The sequence below is a fragment of the Cheilinus undulatus genome, linkage group 5 (genome assembly GCF_018320785.1).
Source record: "Cheilinus undulatus linkage group 5, ASM1832078v1, whole genome shotgun sequence".
In the NCBI taxonomy this organism is placed as follows: Eukaryota; Metazoa; Chordata; class Actinopteri; order Labriformes; family Labridae; genus Cheilinus; species Cheilinus undulatus.
The window spans coordinates 2,442,300-2,467,261 of record NC_054869.1 but is presented as its reverse complement, the minus strand read 5'-3'; the positions used below and the strand labels follow the sequence as shown (position 1 = coordinate 2,467,261).

General features: G+C 40.4%; 2 protein-coding genes across 5 annotated transcripts in view; both read right to left on the bottom strand.

Moving 5' to 3' along the window:
• The window catches only part of ppm1f (protein phosphatase, Mg2+/Mn2+ dependent, 1F), a 29,376-nt gene extending 14,381 nt beyond the window's left edge, over window positions 1-14,995 (bottom strand). The window contains exons 1-7 of one of the 4 annotated variants that reach the window (XM_041787176.1): window positions 14,882-14,995; window positions 10,319-10,549; window positions 7,897-8,024; window positions 5,800-6,014; window positions 5,191-5,379; window positions 3,208-3,351; window positions 2,627-2,720 (exon numbers count right to left, since the gene is read on the bottom strand). In XM_041787176.1, the coding sequence (XP_041643110.1) occupies window positions 2,627-2,720; window positions 3,208-3,351; window positions 5,191-5,379; window positions 5,800-6,014; window positions 7,897-8,024; window positions 10,319-10,485 (937 nt within the window). In that variant the 5' untranslated portion in view covers window positions 10,486-10,549; window positions 14,882-14,995. Of the gene's footprint in view, window positions 1-2,626; window positions 2,721-3,207; window positions 3,352-5,190; window positions 5,380-5,799; window positions 6,015-7,896; window positions 8,025-10,318; window positions 11,365-14,732; window positions 14,852-14,881 lie in introns of those variants that run through there. The other 3 variants (XM_041787175.1, XM_041787179.1, XM_041787178.1) reach the window with 3 other exon arrangements.
• Window positions 14,996-16,440: 1,445 nt separating this feature from the next.
• Window positions 16,441-24,962, bottom strand: part of top3b (DNA topoisomerase III beta) — a 44,996-nt gene continuing 36,474 nt past the window's right edge. The window contains exons 16-18 of the mRNA XM_041788526.1: window positions 23,417-23,618; window positions 21,459-21,646; window positions 16,441-18,044 (exon numbers count right to left, since the gene is read on the bottom strand). Coding sequence (XP_041644460.1) covers window positions 17,766-18,044; window positions 21,459-21,646; window positions 23,417-23,618 — 669 coding nt within the window. The 3' untranslated portion in view covers window positions 16,441-17,765. The remainder of the gene's footprint in view (window positions 18,045-21,458; window positions 21,647-23,416; window positions 23,619-24,962) is intronic.

Sequence of the window (24,962 nt, the reverse complement as noted above, 5' to 3'; positions counted from 1 at the left end):
TACCACTAGAGACAACAGAGGAGAATAGTCTAGCTTAAACTTATTCTACCACTGGAGACAACAGAGGAGAATAGTCTAGATAATACTCATTCTACCACTGTAGACAACAGAGGAGAATAGTCTAGATAATACTCATTCTACCACTGGAGACAAAAGAGGAGAATAGTCTAGCTTAAACTTATTCTACCACTGGAGACAACAGAGGAGAATAGTCTAGCTTAAACTTATTCTACCACTGGAGACAACAGAGGAGAATAGTCTAGATAAGACTCATTCTACCACTGGAGACAACAGAGGAGAATAGTCTAGATAAGACTCATTCTACCACTGGAGACAACAGAGGAGAATAGTCTAGATAAGACTCATTCTACCACTGAGACAGAGGAGAATAGTCTAGATAAGACTCATTCTACCACTGGAGACAACAGAGGAGAATAGTCTAGATAAGACTCATTCTACCACTGGAGACAACAGAGGAGAATAGTCTAGATAAGACTCATTCTACCACTGGAGACAACAGAGGAGAATAGTCTAGATAAGACTCATTCTACCACTGGAGACAACAGAGGAGAATAGTCAGGCGAAGACTCATTCTACCACTGGAGACAACAGAGGAGAACAGTCTAGATAAGACTCATTCTACCACTGGAGACAACAGAGGAGAATAGTCTAGATAAGACTCATTCTACCACTGGAGACAACAGAGGAGAATAGTCTAGATAAGACTCATTCTACCACTGGAGACAACAGAGGAGAATAGTCTAGATAAGACTCATTCTACCACTGGAGACAACAGAGGAGAATAGTCTAGATAAGACTCATTCTACCACTGGAGACAGCAGTTGAGAATAGTCTAGATAAGACTCATTCTACCACTGAGACAGAGGAGAATAGTCTAGATAAGACTCATTCTACCACTGAGACAACAGAGGAGAATAGTCTAGATAAGACTCATTCTACCACTGGAGACAGCAGAGGAGAATAGTCTAGATAAGACTCATTCTACCACTGGAGACAACAGAGGAGAATAGTCTAGATAAGACTCATTCTACCACTGGAGACAACAGAGGAGAATAGTCTAGATAAGACTCATTCTACCACTGGAGACAACAGAGGAGAATAGTCAAGCTAAGACTCATTCCACCACTAGAGACAACAGAGGAGAATAGCCTAGATAATACTCATTCTACCACTGGAGACAACAGAGGAGAATTGTCAAGCTAAGAGTCATTCTACCACTGGAGACAAAAGAGGAGAATAGTCTAGATAAGACTCATTCTACCACTGGAGACAACAGAGAATAGTCGAGCTTAAACTCATTCTACCACTGGAGACAACAGAGGACAATAGTCAAGCTAAGACTCATTCCACCACTGAAAACAACAGAGGAGAATAGTCTAGATAATACTCATTCTACCACTGGAGACAACGGAGGAGAATAGTCTAGATAATACTCATTCTACCACTGGAGACAACAGAGGAGAATAGTCTTGATAAAACTCATTTTACCATTGGAGACACAGAGGAGAATAGTCTAGCTAAGACCCATTCTACCACTAGAGACAAAAGAGAAGAATAGTGAAGCTAAAACTCATTCTACCACTGGAGACAACAGAGGACAATAGTCAAGCTATGACTCATTCTACCACTGGAGACAACAGAGGAGAATAGTCTAGATAATACTCATTCTACCACTGGAGACAACGGAGGAGAATAGTCTAGATAAGACTCATTCTACCACTGGAGACAACAGAGGAGAATAGTCTTGATAAAACTCATTTTACCACTGGAGACACAGAGGAGAATAGTCTAGCTAAGACCCATTCTACCACTAGAGACAACAGAGTAGAATAGTGAAGCTAAAACTCATTCTACCACTGGAGACAACAGAGGACAATAGTCTAGATAAGACTCATTCTACCACTGGAGACAACAGAGGAGAATAGTCAAGCTAAGACTCATTTTACCACTAGAGACAACAGAGGAGAATAGCCTAGATAATACTCATTCTACCACTGGAGACAACAGAGGAGTATAGTCAAGCTATGACTCATTCTACCATTGGAAAGAAAAGAGGAGAATAGTCTAGATAATACTCATTCTACCACTGGAAACAAAAGAGGAGAATAGTCTAGATAATACTCATTCTACCACTGGAGACAACATAGGAGAATAGTGTAGATAATGCACATTGTACCATTGGAGACAACAGAGGAGAACAGTCTAGATAATACTCATTCTACCACTGGAGACAACAGAGGAGAATAGTCTAGATAATACTCATTCTACCACTGGAGACAAAAGAGGAGAACAGTCTAGATAATACTCATTCTACCACTGGAGACAACAGAGGAGAATAGTCTAGCCTAAACGTATTCTACCACTGGAGACAACAGAGGAGAATAGTCTAGATAATACTCATTCTACCACTGGAGACAACAGAGGAGAATAGTCTAGCCTAAACGTATTCTACCACTGGAGACAACAGAGGAGAATAGTCTAGCTCTAGTCTAGTCCCACTGGGGGCTAAAGGGTCACTGTGAAAAAGTATAAGCAAATCCTTTTAAAAGCTTAAAGGCCCATAGGAAAGTGATAACGTTCATAATGCCATTTGTAGATACCTCACCTATAGCTCTAGACACAGCGTACGTTCCGTTCACACGCCAGCAGCCCATAAAGGTGACACAGCCACCAAGGTCCTCAATCCTCTGTTTCTCATCCTGGACAAAGAGAATAAACGTACTGAAACTTTAAACGTTCTGTGGATTTCCAGCAGAGAACTTCAGAGGCAGATAATAAAACGAAAAAGAAACTTGAACCCACTCAAACAAGAAAAACTGAACTTAAGAAGCCTTCTATCTGACTGATTGGCTTTTGGGACTTGGCACAGCAATATAACCATGACCAAAACTTATGAGGGGCTCTGCCAGGCTTTGGTGAGCATGTAGATTTTGAAAATGAAAATTTGTTAATGATTTAATTTGTTTTATTAAATGTTATTGGTGTAAGCTTATGGGGAAAAATCCAGCAGCAGACCCACTCTTGAATGGGTGCTGAACGCCATCTAGCCAAAGTTACATCTCACTTTCTATACAAACAAACGAAGAAATCTATCTACTGAAAAAGTCATCTGGTTCTTGGCTGAATCTTCAAGCCAGCTTTATAAGTTTATAAACCTATCTCTGTGTTTGTGTGTGATATCCTTACCTCTCTATCCGGTTTATGAGGCTCCATCAGTGTTACAGTTTCTCTTTTTCTGACCAGAATCGCCTGAGAGTCTCCGAGCCAGGCCACCGTCAGCTCCTGACCCTGGATCAGCACTGCCACGCCTGTAGAGCCACTGCGCAGACGCTGTTTACACACAAAAACAAATCACACTTTTTATGTTGTGTTGTGAGGTATTGTCAAATGCTTCAAATCCTTGGAAACTGTATCACCTAAGATAAAACGTTAGAATAGAGTCAAAACATTTTTGGTTCCTGTTTTTGTTCACTCTCGATCAAAACAAAAAGATGACAAAAGATAAGATGAGAGGAGATGTGCTGCATACTCCGGCCCACCTCCACTGCTTTTTACTTGTTTTGATCTGAGGACTCTGTTCCACAAAAGCTGCACTCCATAAGGTGTGCTTACACAAATATCCACTGTTCTGATCATGTCTGAATGGAGAAAAAAGGCAGTCACACATGGCAGTATTTATTTCCCAGTCTAGGTAGCAGTAACACTTGTAACTGCAATTAAACAACCAAGAAGATTAAGAAGCAGAAACACAGAGAGAAGAAAAGTGAGCTCCAATAGAGTGAGCAGCAGAGCAAGAGAGTGTGCTGTATTTTGAAAGAACGGAATATTCTATGCTTGTGACTTCCTGTTCAGAGCTTTCTGATCAACAGAAACTGATGCAGTTTGGCAGCAGCTGGCGCTGAAAATGGACCTGCAGCATATCTCGAACAAAGCAGAGCGGAGTGGCCCTTCAGGTAGGCGAATATATGCGAAACTATCTCGATATAGCATTAAAAAATATAACTCTTTTTTTAAAAAAAGGTTCCTTTATTTCAGGATCTAGTGCATGAGAATCATGCTCTGAAGTAACAGTTCTTAAAAAAGAGGCATGAACATTAGCAAAGTAAGTGGAGGTCTACTGGGGTCTAGTTATAAGAGGGCTGAAGTCATGGCCTGACAGCTCATAATGGACCAGAACCTGAAAAGCTTTTAGTGGCTGATTTGAACCCAACCTTAAAAAAATCAAAGTATTTTGTGATGATTTAGGCTGAGTCACTTGCAAGACAATTTTTAGACATGAAATTTAAGGAAAATCTGTTTTGTGCTCTTTTTGTAATTACCTGCCTGAGGACAACGGATGAAATTTAACTACTGTGCTAATTGTGATAATTCTGGCATATTCATATGGACGTATATTGCAAAAATGTTGATTCATGTGCACTGTCCTAATCAAATACATAAATAAATAAATATTTTTTCTGGCATAGCTACAGAGCGCCACTTAGGAGGGATGAAAGAGCTGTATGCATCTCTGGAGCCACAGGTTGCAGACACCGGGACTAGGTCCTGTCTTGTAACAGAACTTCTTGCAATGGCCTCACTCATGTATCCTTACGCCAATTACTGCATGATATAGTGCCATTGCATGAAAATACACTAATGTGGGATTATGTAATGTTTAGGACTATATTTATAATGGCAATTAAGTTACAGAAGATCTCAGGTGACACAGAGTAACAAAAAAGTAGTGCAACTAGTTACTTTTAGCTGTGAGTAACCAAGTAAGGTAACTTAAGCATGGTTTCCATCAGGGGGTTCGGTTTGATTCAGTACGGTTCGGTATGGGTTGGTAGGCTAAACACCAAAATAGTTTGCGTTTCCACAGACACCCGTGCCCCCACTTGGTGGGCGGGCTATAAGGGCCATGAATGTGAACTCAAAGTCAGTGCGAGTCTGCTGGTCCAGCCTCAGAGTTTTAGAAAGGATGAGTGACAGAAATCACCAGGGAATAAGCATTAAACAGCTTTATTTCAACTGAAGTGCTTTAAAAAAATATCTACATATTAATAATGTTAACCGTGGTCAGTACAAATCCTCAGCTGATGGAATACGTGTACAGAGACGCTTTGCGTGGTAACTGCACATTGTGTGAACCGTGCATTGACTGGTGTGTGTCTGCGGCGTCAGTACCTCTCTCTTGGCTTTGCCTCTGAACATGTCGTCCGTGTGTGTGAAGGCACTTTTAAAGGCTGCTGCTGCGTCACTCTGCAGTTTCTGCTCTCTGCTCAGAGAAACATGGAGGTGTGTGGCTGCAAAGATGGCAGCGTCCACTCCGCCGTGACCATCAAACACAGCGTAGTATGCACGCTTCACTCCGTCCTGGAGCCGAGCACAGAGACAGAAAAGAAGTGTTTAACATAAATCGTACAGTTTTAACAGGTTTCTGCTTTCTGTCACATCACAGAGAAGAGCTGGGCTTGGTGGCAGGTTGACAAAGTTTTCAATACTGGGGCTCTGTTGGTTCCAGTAGAGAACTATGGCCTCAGACTTGGAGTTGCTGACTTTCATCCAGACTGAGGCCATGGTTCCTGTTGGAAAATGGTTAACTGGTCCCTGTGGGTGAGGAGTTCAAGTATCTTGGGGTCTTGTCCACAGGTGAGGTGAGCAGTATGAACTGTGAGACTGACCAGCAGATCAGTGGAGCATCAACAGCACTACTTACGATGTACCAGACTGTCAGAAAGAGCTGGAATGCCAGCTAACGTGTTAATCCCAGACATTATAAGAACCCTCTTGTACCTGGATACCAAACAGCTGGTTGAACTCAGGTAAGGCCAGATGTTTGTCTTCCATCTTCCTCCTCGTGTTCTTGATGGCGTGAGTAGAGCAGTGGAGGTACCCCGAGGCAGAGGATGAGGGTGAAGACGATAGTTCAGGGAGGTTTTGATGCCATTTAAGTGCCACATTTATCAGCTTGTTGATGAAGAGATGCTGGACTCTTTCTGACTGGAGCACTGTGGGTAAAATGAAGCAGACATAGGACACAATGAAAAATTAAACATTTTCCCAATTTAGTTTTAGATTTAGCTCTCAATAGAATTCCAAACAAGCAGGCAACTATAAATGTAAAAAATGTGCCCTGCTGTTAAAATTGTTGGGAAGCAGCCTAGTGGTTACTTCCTTTAGGTCCCATGTTGTCCTGAATTATGGCAGGACAGGTTCATGGACCTTCAAGTCCAGACCTACAGAATTCCACGTGGATCTCATTGTAAATGATTTTTTTTTTTTTTTTAAGATTTATTTTTGGGCATTTTTGTGCCTTTATTAGATAGTGGATAGAATTGGAAACAGGGTCAAGACTGGGGGAGAGACATGCGGTAAAGGGCCTTAGGCTGGATTCGAACCCGGGCCGCCCGCATACATGGGGAGCGCCTTTAACCGCTAGGCCACCTGCTCCCCGTTGTAAATGATTTTGTACACCCAAATCTGCCCTTGTCTCTACACCAGACTGATAAATAAAGGCTAGTAAAAGCAGATTATGGATGACCTGTACAATTTAACATCGAACAGCGGTGCAGGGGTTAGCGCTGTTGTCTCATAGCAAGAAGGTCCCTGGTTCACTTCCTGGTCAGGACATTTCTGTGCAGAGTTTGCATGTTCTCCCCGTGCATGAGTGGGAGGACTCCGGCTTCCTCCCACGACCAAAGACATGCTTGTTAGGTTGATTGATCGCTCTAAATTTGCTGTAGATGAGACCAGTCCAGGGTGTACCCGCCTCTCACCCAATGACAGCTGGGATAGGCTCCAGCCCCCCACAACGGCATAAGCGGTATAGAAAATGGATGTAAGATTTAATGCTTTCAGACAACAGTGAACCACTAACAAAAAACTTGGTTGTCTTATTTCATATGTTGTGGGGTTGATGGGCACTCTGGATGTCCAAGTACATAAGAAAGAATGTTAAAAAGGGTTTCTCTTATCTGTCCCCTTTAAGAGTACACTGCCCGTCCCAAAAAAAGTTACATGTATATTTTGGTTCTTTTAGCTTTGATTACTGCACACATTCCCTGTAGCACTGTTTCGATACACGTCTGCAATGTCACATTTATTTCCGTCCAGAGTTGCACTCATTTTTTGCCAAGATCTTGTATTGATGATGGGAGAGTTGGAACACTGCACAAAGTCTTCTCCAGCACGTTAAGGTCTGGATTCTGTGGTGGCCAATCCATGTCTGAAACTGATGTTTCATGCTCCCTGAACCACTCTTTCACAATTTGAGCCCTGTAATCCTGGAACTGTCAGCTTGGAATACGCTCTTACCATCAGGGAAGAAAAAAAATCCATTGATGGTCATTCAGCATATTAAGGTAGTCATCTGATCGCATTCTTTTCCAGTTTTCAATAATGCCTTGGACAGTTCTTGACCTAATTTTAGTAGTTTCAGCAATCCTCTTAGATCCTCTCCTCTCTTTGCTTGATGCATGCTAATAATTGACCCTTCTGAGACGGATTAGCATGTTTTCCATGACCACAGGAAGTGTCTCCCAATATGGTTGTTTAAGAAATGAGAAGCTGCTCACTGCATCATGCATGCAGTAATTATCCAATGGCAGGCTCTTACCTATTTTCTTAGTTAAATCTAGGTGGTGGCTTTTTTTTTTTTTGGAAAGGCAGTGTATAAACAGTATATCTTCTGTACAGGTAGGTGTTTTTGATGCAACTACCACATACATGTTGAGATTTGGTCTCTGTGGATTTACCTAGTCTCTCTGTTTTTGTTATTCTTTAGCAGTAAAAAAATATTGAGATATATCATATTTGGCCACTCAATTAAATATTATTAAGACATGATATTTTGCCCTTATTGCCCAGCCCTTTCTCCAAATGACCACTCACAGACTTGCTGTTCCTCCTCCTGGTTGGCGTCAGCATCCTGTGGGCAGTGGAAAGGTGAGAGGTCATCCTGTAGTAGCTGAGACACCGCTGTCTGACACAAGAGGGCACTTAGGCCAGCAGGAGAACCCCTGACCCCATGAACACGAGAGAAAAAACAAGATTTATAAAGATCTGATTATGGATTATGTATATCTCTAGATGTGATCCGCTGCAAAAGAAGGAAATACAATGTTGTGTTACTCCTTTTTGTGGCTGTTTTCATAAAAAAAAAAAAAAAAAAAAAAAAAACGACATCTGAAAATTCCCTAAAATATTCAAGGTAAGATGCCTGTCTGAACACAAGTAGTCAAAATTTTAAACCAGAATTCAACCAGAATTGTTCCGTCAAGCCTGCAAGAAATTTTAGAGCAAACTGATGTGAGAACAAGAAGAAAATATTTCAAAAAACCTACCCAAAAACAAATGGAGTAGAGGATGTTGGTGTTTAAATCCTGCAACCAGTGAATTTCCATGCAGGTAATGAAACAGCCACATTATGTTTTATGTTCATGGTTGTAAGTGTTGCTGATACCTGCCACATTCAGCCAACATTGATAAAAAAAAGGCAAATATTCTTATTATAGCTTCATTTATGGAGTGAGAAAAGTGGCAGCCTGTTCTGACGTGTTTAAGAAATTTTCAGGAGTGTGTGACGAAGTTCCTTTCTGCTGCAGAGGAGGCCGGACTCTGAAACAGGATGTGGGGTGGGGTTGGGGGCAATGGTGTTTCTGCAGACAGGATGTGAAGCCTTCCTGAGCAGAGGAGAAATGTTCCCAATTTGTGTTTTACAGAGATTTAAGGTCCATTTACATCGAGGCGGACTTAGAGGTGGGGGGGTCAGGGAACTGTCTGACTAACTGGGGATGACAGATGCTAAGAAAAGTTAAAGGCAACACAATGCTAAAGATCTTTATTAAACTATGGTAGGACAGACTAAACTAAGCAGTTAATGCTCTAAAGCTGAAAGTTTTACTTGCAATATGCATTTTTATAGTCTAATAGACTGATGGAGCCAAAGTTATAAATATAATGAAAGTTTCAGTAATGATTAATTAATCTTGCATACTAATAACTTACAGTGGAATCTTCAGTATCCCACTAACTTCAGACATGTCAGTGGTTCTCATAATCTTAGAATAGTATTGGGAAAATAAATGACAGCGGGTTTTGTTATTAATATTTCTTCAGCAGCTCTGTTTTACTTTTAACAATGTGTCTGTAGAAACTTCTCTGTCAGCTCTGCAGTGTTAACACAAACAGCAGATTTAACAGTGCTGAGTGAGCGAGCTGGGCAGGAGTGGAGCTGTCAGGCATGATAGGAATGTAGACCACGCACAGACAGATTACTCCCACTTTAACTGATCTCATACTACAGCTCAGCATGTGTTAGAGTGTTTTTTCACTCCCTTCCAATCCCACTCCCACAAAAACAATCCCACCCTGTCAGAAAATACATTATATATAGTATACATATAGCTAAGCTAAGCTGTTCCTATATAATGCTCACAATGCTATGAGTTAACCGTTGTTTACCTTTGGGCTTGACGGTCACATATTACGCAAAATACATTTTTTCATGATTTTTTTTTTTTTTTAACAAAAATGCCTGTCCACAATCCCCCAAAGAATCAGACCACCCCCCCCCCCCCCTTTTCTCAGAAATGTGTGCTGAAACAAGCTGTTCTCAGATTTCCCCTGCATGATGTCAAGAGGAGAGTTATCATGGCCCCCAGGTTTGGTTGGCCCTCCCTGCTTGGGGGAAAGTTCCACCCCCTGGATCCTTTCAGCTGCCTAGGTCTGCATCATTTTTTAGGTTTGATATTTCTCTGTCTGTTTTTTTGTCATGACTTCATCTATAAGACATGTTTGTCAGAATTTATGTTTCTGTCACAATCCATTGTTAGAATGTATATTAATCAAATAAAGTAAAAAAAAAAAATTAAAAAGCCACATCCATTTCCTGAGAGGGGTGGAGTCAGACAGCTCAGTAACATTTAAAGCTACAGACACAGAAACAGCAGTTCTGAGCAGGGCTAAAACAGAGGAGTTAATAGACATGCACCAATCCAATACTGTTTTTTTTTCTAGAAACAAACTCATAGGCATGTTTCAGGGACCTCTGAGACCAATATAAACTTGTCATAACAGAGTCAAATATAAGACCTTTAAGAACATTATGGCGACAGGGCAGTAGCCTTTGACCTGAGCTACAGTGACTACTAGTGGTGGCAGCGGTGTTACAGTCTATACAGAGCATTTGACTGGGGTTGTGGACCTGAACGGATCTCTTGAATACTTAACTGTTGAGTCATTTAAAAGCAGTAGTGCAGTGTATCTAACTTCGTGGAATATACATGTTTTTATGTCTTGTTTATAGTCGTACCTGGCTGTCAGCAGCCTCAGACCCAGCTCCAAACTCTCCCCGTGTAGTTCCTCCTCAGAGACTCTGCGGCTCAGCGGGTTCACAGGCAGCACAGCGCTATCCTCAAGAGGAGCCGGGAACTCTTCTACAAACCTCCTGAGAAAACACCGGGCCTCCTCCTCCTCCATGCCTCCGACTCAGTCTGTCGTAAGCTCTCAGGGTGAATGGAAGCTCCCTTCTCACAGTTTGAGACTTGAAGGTAAATAGAGAGAACAGTTTGGACTTCAATCTGACACATTAATGATTTACATAGAGCATGTTGAGACATCTGAACCACTCTCAAATCAGTCAATATTATAACAATATCATCAATATTCTCAAAGTTTGACACATAGATGTAAATTCTGCTGCCAGGGTGTTCTCAGTAAAAACATGAACAAAAGATGAGGAGTAAAGATGCACAAACTTTTTCGTTTCATGGATGATAAATATAATTTGAACGAAAATCTGAGTTTCCTTGCAAAGCATCCTGGGATCACTTGCAGCATAAACCAGCAAGGGTGCTTTTAGCTGCTTTTCTCCCTCATTAGGTGAAATTCACCCATGAAACAAAAACGCTGGTTTGTTGCTTAGTAAATACACCTGAGTGAAGTTTTCTACTGAACAGTCCTCAAATCAAACTAAGAAGTAAGCTGTGGAAATATCTAGAGGGGTCTAGTGTGGAGGTGACCGAGTTATGAGTCATGGGTGAGCTTAGGATTTGAATGCACGGCTGAAGTCAGGGAACAATAGTGGTTCATTACTAATCACAAATCATGAATGAGATACAGCAACAGAACGGCAGCCTTCTAAAGCAGCTCCATCTGTCTTTCAGGTTCAATTTTTCCAAGGCATCGGTAAACAAGTCATGTCTCGCACTGCAGCTCCATCATGACAGCTGCAATTACAAGATGTGTCCTGTTACAGCAGTGTTACTCAACCCTGCTCAACCAAAGAGAAAAACTTGTTTGCAATACAATTGCAAGAGCCACAATCTAAGTGGTGGAAAAATGGGTTAAGGTGGCCATAAAAATAAGTTAAAGCAGGCAAAAAAGGTAAAAAAAAAAAAAAAAAAAGCTGTAGAAAAGTGGCAGAAATGGATGAAAAGTGGCAAAAAACAGGTGGCAAAAATGGTCAAAAAGCAGCAAAAAAAAGGGTGGAAAGTGAATTATGTGCGCAAAAAGCACCAAAAAATGTGAGAAATGGGCAAAAAGTAGCAGTGCCAAAGTCAAGTGCCAAAAATGGGTGAAAAGTGGAAAAAAATGGGGATAGAAAGTGGCAAAAATGGGTGAGAAGTGACAAAAATAAGAGTCACAAGTTCCCCTTGTGGGACTAAAAAAAGAATATTCTAACTTATGGTCAAAAAGCAGCAAAAATGTGTGAGAATGGGCAAAAAGCATCAAAGAGTGGCAAAAATGGGCAATAAAGTGACAAAAATGGGGATAATAAGTGGCAGAAATCGGTGAGAAGCAGCAAAAATGTGCAAAAAAAAAAAAAATAGACAAATTTGATGATAGATAAGAAACACATACTCTTTCACACAACAGTCTGTTGCATTTTATTTGTATACACTGTGAAAATTAGTGAAATGCAGCAATTTTTTTATACTGTGACAAAAATAAGCAGTCAGGATGAGCCTGTGCCTCTGTCTCTCCTTAAAAAAATCACACTGGATCCATCCATTCCAACAGAGCTTCATACGGCAACAGCTCTTATGTCACAGCTGAGCCAAGCTGGAGAGCAACTTTTAATTCAGTCTTTTTTAAGTGGCTGTGAGAACAAACTTATGCCTTTATCTGTCATATTTCCATGGTTGATCTCCAAATTATATAAAGACAAACTGTGGTGTTTAAAGTGAGGTTTAGGTGCGAAAGAGGTAGAGAGAGAGAGAGCGAGTGAGAAGGAAGCAGCAGGTGCTGATGTGAATCGTAATCACCCATTCAAATGGCTTGGACTGATAAGAAAATTTGCATAAAATCAAACATGTTCTGGAAAAAATAATTCAACAACAAAATTTACTCAGTGTGCAAAAGCCTATAATCACTCAAACACACCCCCCACACACGCACACACATACAAAATTGATGTTGACATTGTTCTGTTACTGTTGTATAACTTTCTTTTCCAATTTCCATTTTTTTTATGTTAAAAATGTTTAAAAAGTGAAAAATAACAAGATTTCACACATAAAATCAGTCTTGTGTAGACCAAAATAAAACACAAAACATATTACAAATGATTATTCTTATTAAAAAATGACAAAAGGGGCATTAAAAACACATTGTTTCTTACACAGGTCATTTTTGACCCACTTATAGAAGACTGTAGGTTCCAGTCACTTGTGCATCTGGTTAATCACCAAACTTGTGTCATTTGGAGCTGAATTAAACATTATACAGCCACTTAGAGGACATTTCAAAGTATCGCTATATATACCGTGTATCAGGATATAGCAAAAATATATTGGGATATCAATTTTAAGCCATATCTCCCAGCTCCACTTGCTCCCCATTCCCTTTCATATTCGATTTAAGATCCTCTTCCTCACCTATAAAGGCCTAAACCAACATGCCCCCCTACCTTACTGACCTCCTCCACCATCACATTCCTACCAATCCCTCCACTCTTTTAACACCAACCTCTTCTCCCCCTCATCAAGAACCAAGCACTGAACCTGGGGGGACAGAGCCTTCTCCATAGGTGCCCCCTCCCTCTGGAACTCACTCCCAACACATATTCAAAACTGCACAGACTTACCCACATTTAAATCACTGCTGAAACTCACATTTTTAGACAGGATTTTAATCTGTGATTGTGATGTTCTGTCATTTGTGTTTGTCTGTCTATGTTGGCTTTATCTACTTTTAATGTTCATTTATAAGTGCCTATTGTTTTTCTGCATTGTACTGTGTCTTTGAGTTTTATGAAAAGCACTTTATAAATAAAATGTTTTATTATTATGGTAATTATATGTAGCTGGTGTAGTTAAGCAGACTATTTGATACATTTTAACAGCCAAAAAGGTAATGTTGAATGGTGCTATTTCTTACTGTGATTTATATCATTATCGCAATAAATACAGTAAAATATTTTGCTAAATTAATGAGTCCATATTGCCTATCCCTAGTGTGTATCCATGTTCTGAGTGACTCTGATTGCCTTACCACCTTACTCTATAGCCAGGATGGGGCACATTGTGCCCCATGATGAATCCTTAGCACCCTACATGCCTAAAACTTGTGCGCATGACTGTATTTTTTAATTAATAGACATTTCAGAGCCTAAGCTTCACATGCTGTACCTTTAAGGCTCAAGTACCTTCCTACCTGTTCATTTCAAATTCTAATATAAATGCTTTGGAAATGTCACCTCCTCTGCTCTCTGTTGGAGAGACACATAAATGAACTTTTGCATCTTTATGAGATACCAAAAGACTCTTAAAATGTCACTGAATGCATGTCCTCTCATTGGGCTTCCATATTAAATGCACAGAGTGTATGGGGGTTTGCTCAATACAATGATAAAATATGAAATTGAGGATAACAGTAAGTAATGGGAGTGATTCTCTGCTACATCAACCCCTGAACCACATTAAAGGAAAAAAGCTGCAAATGCACCGCAATCAAGACAAAGATAAATGAGACAACAGTAAACATGTCAGGTCTGGGATGGTGGACAAAAACACGTCTGTTTAAAACTATACAAAATTAAGGATTTTTTCTTGGAAAACATACTGTAAAAGGTATTGTCTTAGGTTCCCACCCTACTGTACTGCGTTCACAGTGCCTTAAAATATTAAGAACCTGAGCAGCTTGAGTGTTTACTATGGAGGAATATTCAAAAAACACAACTGCTGTAACATTTTCTACGTATCATGTGTCAAACGTCTACCTACGAACTTTACAGTTTTGTATTCCGAAACAAGTAAATGTCATGATATTAAGAGTTGTGACACTGCAGTAAGAGCTCGTTATATTGCCCTTCGTAATGTGGACGGTGTTATGCTCTAAAGAGTGACCGTGTTAACTTGTGATCGTCAGCCGGATGCGTCTGTGGTTGTCGTAGTTACAGCAGACGTCAAGGATGGAAACTACTCTTTTCAACTTAGTATTTTGAACGCAATGTCAAATTGGTCTTTCATACGCCTTTACATGAAAACCTTAACGACAGAAACCCGTTTAGACACTTCCAGTCTTTCTTTTCTGTCACTACGACCACCAAACAGAAGTATAAAAAGCCACCAGTTAACACCGTCCCATTCTAAACCATGACATGGGCACTTTATCCTCAGTTGGAGTATTGACGTTACAATGTCATGCAGCCAGCCAGTAACGTAGAATTCACGGCATTAAAGTAAAATTTCCCCCTCTAGCAGAAAGGCGTTTCCTCATCTTACCTGGTTAGCTCAATCGCAATAGCCTTCTAGCATACTAGCTAACATTTCTCACACTACCCACGGAGAGCTACGAGAGGCACGCAGCGTGTGTGAAACACGCCCTGAGCCAGACAAAGAATCAATAAAATTCACTGCGCGGAGACACAAACCTGCGCTGTTTGGTCTGATGGTGAAATCACGAATGTCAATACTACAGTTACGAAGTACAGTCAATAATGTTTAGAAATCTGCGGTTAGCTCGGCTCGTCATTGGACCACTGTCCACCTCTACGTCATCACACTTCCGCCCACTGTCGATTTAAAGGGCCAGAACTTGAATTAGAAAAGACAACTGGCCAAGGTGTTAATTTTGGCAGCTATTTTAAATTTTAGTCTTAGTCCTTAGATGAAATGTCTTTTAGTTTAGGTCACATTTTAGTCATTTCTACCCTTTTTAGTTTTAGTCTAGTTTTAGTGGACGAAAACTCAAAACATTTAGTCTAGTTTTAGTCCATTAAAAAGTCCTCACATTGTAGTCTTTACTTCAAGTCCAAGCATTTATTCTCTTGCCTAAATCTGGCACCAAATCATGGTAGTGTGTTCTATGCACTCTGCTAAACCTGGGGTCCCTGCTCTCTACAGCTGAGAGACAGAATAGCTATAGATGCTTTGTTTTTTGACAGATTTATCCACCATGGAGAAATATCACAGATTTTGGATTTTACAGATTTTTATTTTAGTCTAGTTTTAGTCATCTTGACGAAAACTAAACTTTACTTTCTGTCAGTTTTAGTCATCACAGATGCATTTTTGTTAGTCTCACTCTATCTTTTGTCCAGGAAAAAAAAGGCTGTCAACGAACATTTTTAGTTATAGTTTTAGTCAATTAAATTAATACTGCTGGTCACAGCCCCGAGCTGCTTTTACAGCCTGTGTTTTTATGTTAAATCCCAGTTTTAAAAAACGAAAGAGGACAAGGGCCACAGTGAACTTCTCCCTTTGTGATTTCAGATGTTTTTTTAATTTAAGATTTGAGGGAAAAAAGTCAGATCCTGAGGTTAAATTCTGGGGAAAAAAGTCTAAATACTGAGTTTTATTTCAGAATTCTGGCATTTTCAGTCAGAATTTGATAAGGTTGTTTCTCAGTTTTTTTTTCAGTGGCCCTAACCCCTTCCTATTGAAACACACCCAATTTAGATAGAAAAGAGGATGAACATAGGAAATGTTTCCTTAATGCTTCCTTGTTTTCAAAAATGATAGTTTTCTCTAAGCAACATACAAATATGTGAATTCACTTTTTAATTATTGTAGAGAAATCTCAAGTAAAACAACATTTCTAATGCATTAGCAGGGATTTCCACAGACATACAGTATGTCAAAAGAAGCTGCTAAATTATATGGTTGCTGGTTCCCCCCCTTTCATTGTAATGCTACGGAAGTGGATTAGGGCCATTTTTAATGGAGAAAATCATTTTGGGCAAGTCAAGATTAAAGTCGAAATGACAAGAAAAACGTCAAAATTTCGAGAATAAAGTTAAAACACAATGTTGAGTTTCAAGTCGAAATAAAGTGATAAAGTTGAAATTTTGAGAATAATGTTGAAACACAATTTCAAGATTTAAGTCGAAATGACAAGAAAAAAGTCTAAACTTGTTTTTACTAAGCAGATCATAGATGCTGTGTGTTTATGTGGCAAAGAGAGAGAATCTCTTTGTTGTTAAATCCAATAATGAGGTATAATTTCACGTATTCATTAATATGAGGCATAAGGCATACTGTAGAGACATTCACGATTCTCTGTTATTGTCTTAAATACTCATCAACAGGAGAGAACAGCTCTCGTCTTCCTCTCTATCTGATCATGGGTAGAGACGCACGGGTGACAGACTCAACCTCAGGAATGGGAGAGCGAAGGGAGATTCATCACTCGTTTATTGATCAGTGTTTGTTGTGGTGGGACAGACAACATCAATATAAACAAATCTACTGACATATCTGAAGGGAAGCATGGAGGTGCTGCATGAAAGCAGCAATAGAAACATATGAGGGTTTTTATTTCTAAATTCCATACACAAATGTAATGTACATCGTGTACATGGCGTTTTACAGGTAACATTTTCTTTATGTATCATACACAATACTGTTAACTAGAGTTTCAAATACAACACGTGACAAAGTGTTCCCTTTTTGCCTTTTTTAACATTTTGTCATATGATCAATAAACGAGCGATCAATCTCCCTTCGCACTCCCATCCAGGTTGAGTCTGTCACCTGTGCGTCTCTTCAGGTGACAGATGGAGAACAAGAGGAAGAGAGACACAAGCGCTGTTGTGCTCCTGTTGATGTATAAGACAATGACAGATATTGGCCACTGTCTCTACAGTATATGCCTCATATCAATTAACACGTGAAATTATACCGTATTATTGGATTTAACAACAAAGAGATTCTCTTTCTTTGCCACATAAACACACAGCGTCTATGATCTGCTAGTAATAACAAGTTTTGACTTTTGCTCATCATTTCGACTTTAACCTTGAAATTGTTTCAACTTTATTCTTGAAATTTTGACTTTATTCTTGTCATTTCGACTTTAATCTCGACTTGTCCAAAATTATTTTCTCCTTCGAAAATGGCCCTAATCCGCTTCCATATAATGCAGAAATGCAGAATGATGTTCATTTAGTAAACAATGGTCCTATGTAGATTCAAACAGACCATATAATGGAGTGGATGATTAAATTTGGATCAACGAGTCAGTTCCATCCAGGAATGAAATAATGTTTGCTTGGTGGAAAAAATTTATAATCCATTTAAGTAATACAATTTCAACTTGATATTTTTTTTAGCTATTTATACATAATTTCTGTGATTTTTCTGTGAAAACTGCTCTTCCAAGATGATAACAAGCAATATCACTTACAGTGGACATTTCTTTAATACTACTTCACTTCAGATTCATTTAACACCTGTGTAGAAACAGAGGTCTGTTCACGGACATGTACACCTTCTTGCTATGTATCTAGCACATTTATGACAAAAATATCACAAGCATTATACAAAGTAAGCTGCCAAAGCAGCCATTTTGTCTTTGGGTTTTTTAGGATTGCCACGGCGTCCTCTGCCCCGCCCCCGTCCTCTCCTTGTACCCCCACCCCGGTGCATAGCGTGCCTCATGGTGGCGTGTTTGAGCTCTACCAGATCCTGGAAGACTGGATCACAGAAAACACAGCCAGTGTGTTGGGTTTCTCCGGCAGGAAGAGGAGTGCGAGTCTTGTTGAAGTCCACTGCGACCAGAGAGGCGTCGCAGGCATCGCAGCTCTCCTGTGCAACCTGAGGGAGGAGAGGGGAAGCTGTTTTAGAATATATAGCTGACATTTTTTAGAAAATGTAAGGACTGTGAAATCCTGCGGAGTTAGACGTATTAAGATTCTCTTCATGGTTCCATAAGGGCAAATTAGTTTTAGCAGCAGGAGCATGCAAAAGACAACAGACACGAGAATAACATCAGCAGTAAAAAGACCCAATTGAAAGTCTAAAAGTCTGGCACAAACTCCGTTTTACTAAAAACAAGAAATTTTCTGGAAACATACCCCAGTTACTCTTGCCCATCAGGGTTTGAATGAGGACTTTGATATTTGTCCTTTTCTGTAAATACAAGGAATCTGTGTATAACAATAATGATGATCTTTGGTTGTCCTTGTTATTTGTTCTTGTTTGGAATTATTTGGAACTAAATGAGTTTTGTGTGGTATTTCACTAGTCCCCAGGCCTGTCTTAGTCCTAGTTAGCTTTAAAGGCACCTTACATGAAGAGCTTGCATATTTAAATTGTATATTTTTTCTATATATACATGTCTATATATTCTCTTGAGGCACACAGGCACTGATTTAAATTGTTTACGATATATGTAGCTTCTTTATCTGACTTGTATATTTTGTCTAAGTGTATTGACTACATAAATACTATTTTGGGTATGCCATACGACTTATAGGATCCCTTTCTATGTAATTTTGATGTCTTGACTTTGAAATTGTCATGTCGGGATACCTGATTAGATACTGATCGACTTCAGCTGTGTTAGATCACATGTGTATGTTCACGTATTTAAGATAGTGACTCACAGATTGCATTTACAAGTCTGAAGTAGAGCTTGAAAAGTCACTTGATTGCTAATAAATGCTTGAAATAGGAGCTCCTTACTGTGCAGACATTTCCTCCTTGTCTAATAAGAAAAATTTGCCTATATTTATTGGTCGCCATCATTGGACACGATCTAAAAAGCAGGGAGGAACATAACTGACAAACTGAAACCATAATAAAGCTGTTCCATTACATGCAGAGAGACTGTTTGGGTCTGGGGCTTTGGGCAGGACTCAAACTGCCCCGTACTGTGCTGAAGCAAGCTGCTCCAGGTCCAATCAGGCCTGAGCATGGTTACCTTCTGTACAAATGCCATTGAGTCATGACAGGAACCTGAGGGTTTTATCCAGCGGACTCTGAATATTTGCATCTGTCCAAATTTCAATTTGCCCTCAACCTCGTTTGATCAGCTTTTTGTCGCCATTGTTTAAAATACACTGCATAAAAAATAAAGGGAACACTTAAATAACACATCCCAGATCTGGATGAATGAAATATTCCAGTTAAAAATCATTACTCATTACATAGTTGAATAAGTTGAGGACAAAATAACATAAGAACAATCAATGGAAACCAGAATCATTAACCAACGAAGGACTGGATTTAGAATCATACTCAAAATAAAAGTAAAAAACTCAGATCACAGGCTGATCCAGCCTCTGTGAAATTCCTAAAGAAAACTTAAAGTGAGGCTCAGTAGTATGTTTGGCCTCCATATGCCTGTATGCACTCCCTACAACATGTGGGCATGCTCCTGATGAGACGAGGGATGGTTGAGAGATCTCCTCCCAGACTTGGATCAGGGCATCAGTCAGCTCCTGGACAGTCTGTGGTGACAGTGTTGGATGGACAAGACATGATGTCCCAGAGGTGCTCAATTTGATTCAGGTCTGGGGAATGGGCAGGCCAGTCCATGGCATCAAAGCCTTCATCATGCAGGAACTGCTGACACACTCCAGTCACATGAGGATGAGCATCGTTACGCATCAGAAGGAACCAAGGGTCCACTGCACCAGCATGGTCTGACAATGGGTCTGAGGACCTCATCCCAGTACCTAATGGCAGTCAGGGTACCTAGCTAGCACTAGGAGGTCTGTGCAGCCCTCCAAAGATATGCCTCCCCAGACCATCACTGACCCACCACCAAACCAGTCATGCAGGAGGATGTTGCAGGCAGCAGAACGTTCTCCATGGCGTCTCCAGACTCTCTCACGTCTGTCACATGGGCTCAGCTAACCTGCTCTCATCTGTGAAGACCATGGGACGCCAATGGTGAATCAGCTAATTACGTTAATCTCTGGCAAATGCCAAACCGGGTGTATGGTGCTGGGCTGTCAGCACAGGCCCCGTTTGTGAATGACGGGGCCTCATACCACCCTCATGGAGTCTGATTCTGACAGTTTGAGCAGAAACATGCACATTAGTGGTCTGCTGGAGGTCATGTTTAGGGCTCTGGCATTGCTCTCCTGTTCCTCCTTGCAAAAAGGAGAAGATAGCGGTCCTGCTGCTGAGTCGTTGCCCTCCTACGGTCCCTCCACGTCTCATGGTGTACTGGCCTGTCTCCTGGTATCTCTTCCACGCTCTTGACAGTGTGCTGGGAGACACAGCCAACCTTCTCACCATGGCGCACATGGATGTGCCATCCTGGATGAGCTGCACTACCAGAGCAACTCCTGGGGGTTGCAGATACCGCCGTGTGCTACAACTAGTGGAGAGAGCACTGGAAAAATACAAAAGTAACCAAAAATCATCCAGAAAGGATGAGGATAGGGAAATGGTCTGTGGCCATTTGAACAAAAGCAGGTGAAACTGATTCACAATCAGTTGCTTCCTAACTGGACAGGTTGATATCCAGGAAGTGTGATTGACTGTGAGTTACACTGTGATGATTATGTGTTCCCCTTATTTTTTTCAGCAGTGTACATGTGCATGAACAGGACTATCCATACTGCCGTGCAACTGCAGCCTATGTTTCATATCTAATCAATCTGTGGCAAATCCTAAAAATTAAATTAAACATGGCCTGCATTAGAGCATGAGGCTTGTGTTTGACAGTATTGTTTTTCTTTATTTTCACACTAGGTGCTATTGAGTTAAATCTAAACAAACATTTTGACAAACAGAATAAATGGCGCTCATTCTCTCTTTTGTCTACTCCAGCTCAAGGTCTGATTTCCAAATCATATCACTCTTATCATCTTCAAGCACCAACACTTCCATAAAATTTGGCAGTTCACTGCAGTTTGGTCTTGTTTTGTGTCTGAATGGAGATGAGCTGTCAGCGTCTCCCCTCTCTGCTGCACGGAGCTTCATTCTCATCCTGACCAGGGCCATAGAGAGTGGTAACTGGGGCCAACCAGAGCCAAATAATCAGATTGGCCATCCCAAAATCCTTAACTATGATTGGCTTTTTGCCTTGTCAGCCACTAAGTAATTCTGTGATGTAGGCTGTTTGTTCTTTAATCATTAAGCATAACCTAACTGCACTGGATTGGTTTTACTGGCTTCAGTACACTAAGGAAGATGCCCGGGCCAAGGAATTCAAATCTATTTTGTTTGTCAGGGCTGTGATGAGCAGAAGAAGAAGAGGGGTTTTTCTCCTACCTGCACTCTGTGAGCATGCTCAAAGAAGTTCACCACCACGTTGCATTTATTACAGGCCATCCTCCATTTTGGTCCAGAGGTGGGGTCCAGCACCAGAACGCCACTGTCACACTCCACACACTGTCCGATGCCCAGGGAGTTCAGAGAGTGCTGACAGGATGGGTGGGTGCATTCGTTACAACCCATACCTGAGAGGAAAAGTTGAGAAAACAAAGAATAGAAATGTGAGAGTGGTAAAATGTTTGGAAAGTTAAAGACTGGGAAGGGTAGATTAAAGCCAGATCTTGACCTTTATTACATTATGCATCAAAAGAGATTTATACCCGTTTCAGATACCAAGAGGTAATCCTTAATGCTTCGTGACCAAGGTTATAATAGTTTTGGATTTTTCATTAGTTTCTATTTTTATTTCGTTTTCACTTTCTGTGTTCAATTTCAGTTTAGTTTTTATTAGTTTTAACTTCTGGTTTGTTAGTTTAGTTTTTTTTTGCAAAAATGCTTCGTTTTAGTTTAGTTTTTAATAGTTTTGGTGTTACTTTTAGAACAGGCTACTCTTCACTAATCATTTTATTTACTTGATGATGTTTGAATACAACTCCAGGCACAAAACTACCACATTGTGAAGTCTTAACCAATCAGATCAGGCAATTTTACACTCCCCAGACTTGGGTGAAGTTGCCGGTCATTATGGTTGTGTCAAAGACTAAAGCTAAGGATATTTTATCTCAATTTTTATTTTATTTTAGTTAGTTTTGTAAGCGCACTATACAGTTTTAGTTAATTTTCTTTTTTTAAATTTTTTGGTAAAGCTTAGTTTTTATTTAGTTTCAGTTAACTAAAATGATTTTTGAATTTTAGATTTACTTATTTAGTTAGTTTTAGTTAACTATAACAACCTTGTTCGTGACACATCTCAATGAAAACAATTTGATATCGGATCACTCAGACTGCACCCAGAGGTGGTCTGGAATGTCTTCATCCTGATTAGATTGGTGAAAGGAGCCAGCTCCTTGAACTTGCTAGTCAGTGAATGACACATATGTAGGCTTCCTCCCTCGTCCACTGTTGTCTTAAACTGAGTTGTCATTTCACTTTCATTATTAGAACACATGTATACCAGCAGTCTTTCCCTTTTGTTGACTGCCCTTTGTTGGCAACTTTTGGAAAACTGGGTGAAACTGGTAAGGCGAGAGGGAAATCCTCACCAACTATGGCCAACTGTTTGGCAAAAATGGAGGGAAAAGCCCCAAACATCCCCAGCTTTACTAATTATGCCCTCTGCCTTTAAAAATGATGTCATCCTTTGAAATATTCCATCCTTAACTTTTGTATGCAGACAAGGACCCCAGTTGTCATTTTAGTCTAACCACAAGATTTATCAGCATGTCCTTTGACGCCGTGTTTATGTTAACATGAGGGAGAAAAGCTGCAAAAGAGGCACCACTAGCCTCTTACCTTATTGCTACTTGGCCTACATTCTTATCAGCAGCAGCTTCACTCTCCACTCTTACAGCATGGTAAGAGACCTGCAAAAATGATATATACACCTGCTACTGATATCATTAAAAGCAATATTTCACTTTAAAGCTACCCACTAGTGTAGTCTGTCTTGAATGGAGTTTGGGGTCGGTGTGTTGGTCTAGGGAGGTTTGACGGCAGCTACTTGTTGGTTTGTGGCCTACCGGCGATGGCACCTGGGAGCAGTCCCTGTTGGGTTTGATCTGGCCATGGGGGCATAAGCCACCCCCCCATGACAGCCCCCCACCACCACCAAGACTGGCATGTCAGAATTTTTCCCACATCTTCTGTCAGAAGGATTGCTAATCCACATTAATCACACTAATCCACTGACAAACGGTCAGCAGAATGGCCCATCCATTCATTCTTGTCTCTTATCTAAAAAAAATGTGCAAAGTTATCAAAAAATAACACAGGGGCAATGTTGAGTGTTTTTGCACCTTTCTTCATGTCCCTAAAAGGCGGGTTGCTGAAACAGTATGGACACAGAGGGTAGCTCTTCCCCCGAGACCCTGACGTCCACAGCACCAGCTCAAAGTCATCCAGTGGACAGCGGAGCTCCTTGTACAGCTTGATGGCTCCATTCTGAGGAAGGCTGTAGGTCTCATCACAGTGGGAGCAGTGGAGCCTGCTGGGCTTGGCCTACAGGTAAAAAAATAAATAAAATACTAGAATCAGATCAAGACAGGATTGTTTTAACATCAGACTAAGCTAGGAACAGACAGTGCAAATTAGGGCTAGTTGTAAATGTTGCAGTGTGTGGTACTTGTCCCTACACAAATAAAAAAAATAAATAAATGGATGAATAAATGAAGTTCCAGTAAACCATGACCCTGAATTTAAAAGCTTCCTCTGCACAAATGAAGCAAACAAAACATGTGAGTTTTCTGTCATGTGCAGGACCCGAGGACTTCATACACATATAACCTTGTAGTTTCTAACGGAGACCGCCATTCAACAGTCTGATTCAAATCAACAGGCATATACTGAGATTCAATGAAAAAGGCAGAGAGATCTGCAGCCTCATGATTCATTCATGAATTTAAGAGTGGTTGTCATCAGATGGAAATGGAAATACAGAAACCATGGTGACTTTAAAAGGGTTTTTAAGCTGAAATTTGAAGGTCAGAGCTAATCAGCCAGACATCACATGCAGAGAGAGGGACAGGATGTAATGTGTGTTTGAGTTGGGATTAAATGACCATGAACAATTAAGAGACAACATTTAAACTTTTTTCTGATCCATTTCTTGTATAAAGACAGCTGCATTCTTGAATTTAGTGTGCCTGACATTTCTACATGCTACTGCTCAGACACATTTACAGATGAGTATAAGGGATGCAGAGCCGGTGCTAAATTGATACTTTCAAAACAGTACTGGTTCCTAAATGATGCCTGATTCGACAGGCCAATAAAATATCTGTATATAACAGAGCAAAAGAATTACAATTTAGGCGGCAATACTGTCTTCGGATCTCTCCACAACCTAGAAACAGGATGGACCCAAAGAGGATGGCTTTCTGTAACAAATGTAGTAAGGAGGTTGGCAGTTTTACTATATGTGTATATTTCTGGGCAAAAATCATCACAAAGCTAAGTGTGTTTTTATAAGAATTTAAGGAGGGATCCAGTATGCCTTCTTTTACAGCCGTCTCAGGCTGGCTCAAGGTTATTTCAGATCCGTTACCTATTTGACATATTGGTCCAGAAGGAAAGTTGAACTATTTTATCATACATGGACTCTGTTTCTTGATTATGTAGGACTGAAAAATATGTACTATATTCCGGAAGGCTCTTCCTAGACCAAGAAAGGACAGCTGTAAGTTAGATATTTTATTAAGGGAAGGAAGATTTTTGAAGAGGATAACCTTTTAAGCAGATGGATACGCCCGTTTCCGTGTTTTTCACTGGCGAATCCATCTTGCAAAGTTCCTGTCTGAACCGTTTGGGCATGGTTGGAAAGCAACAGGACCAATCAGTGATGAG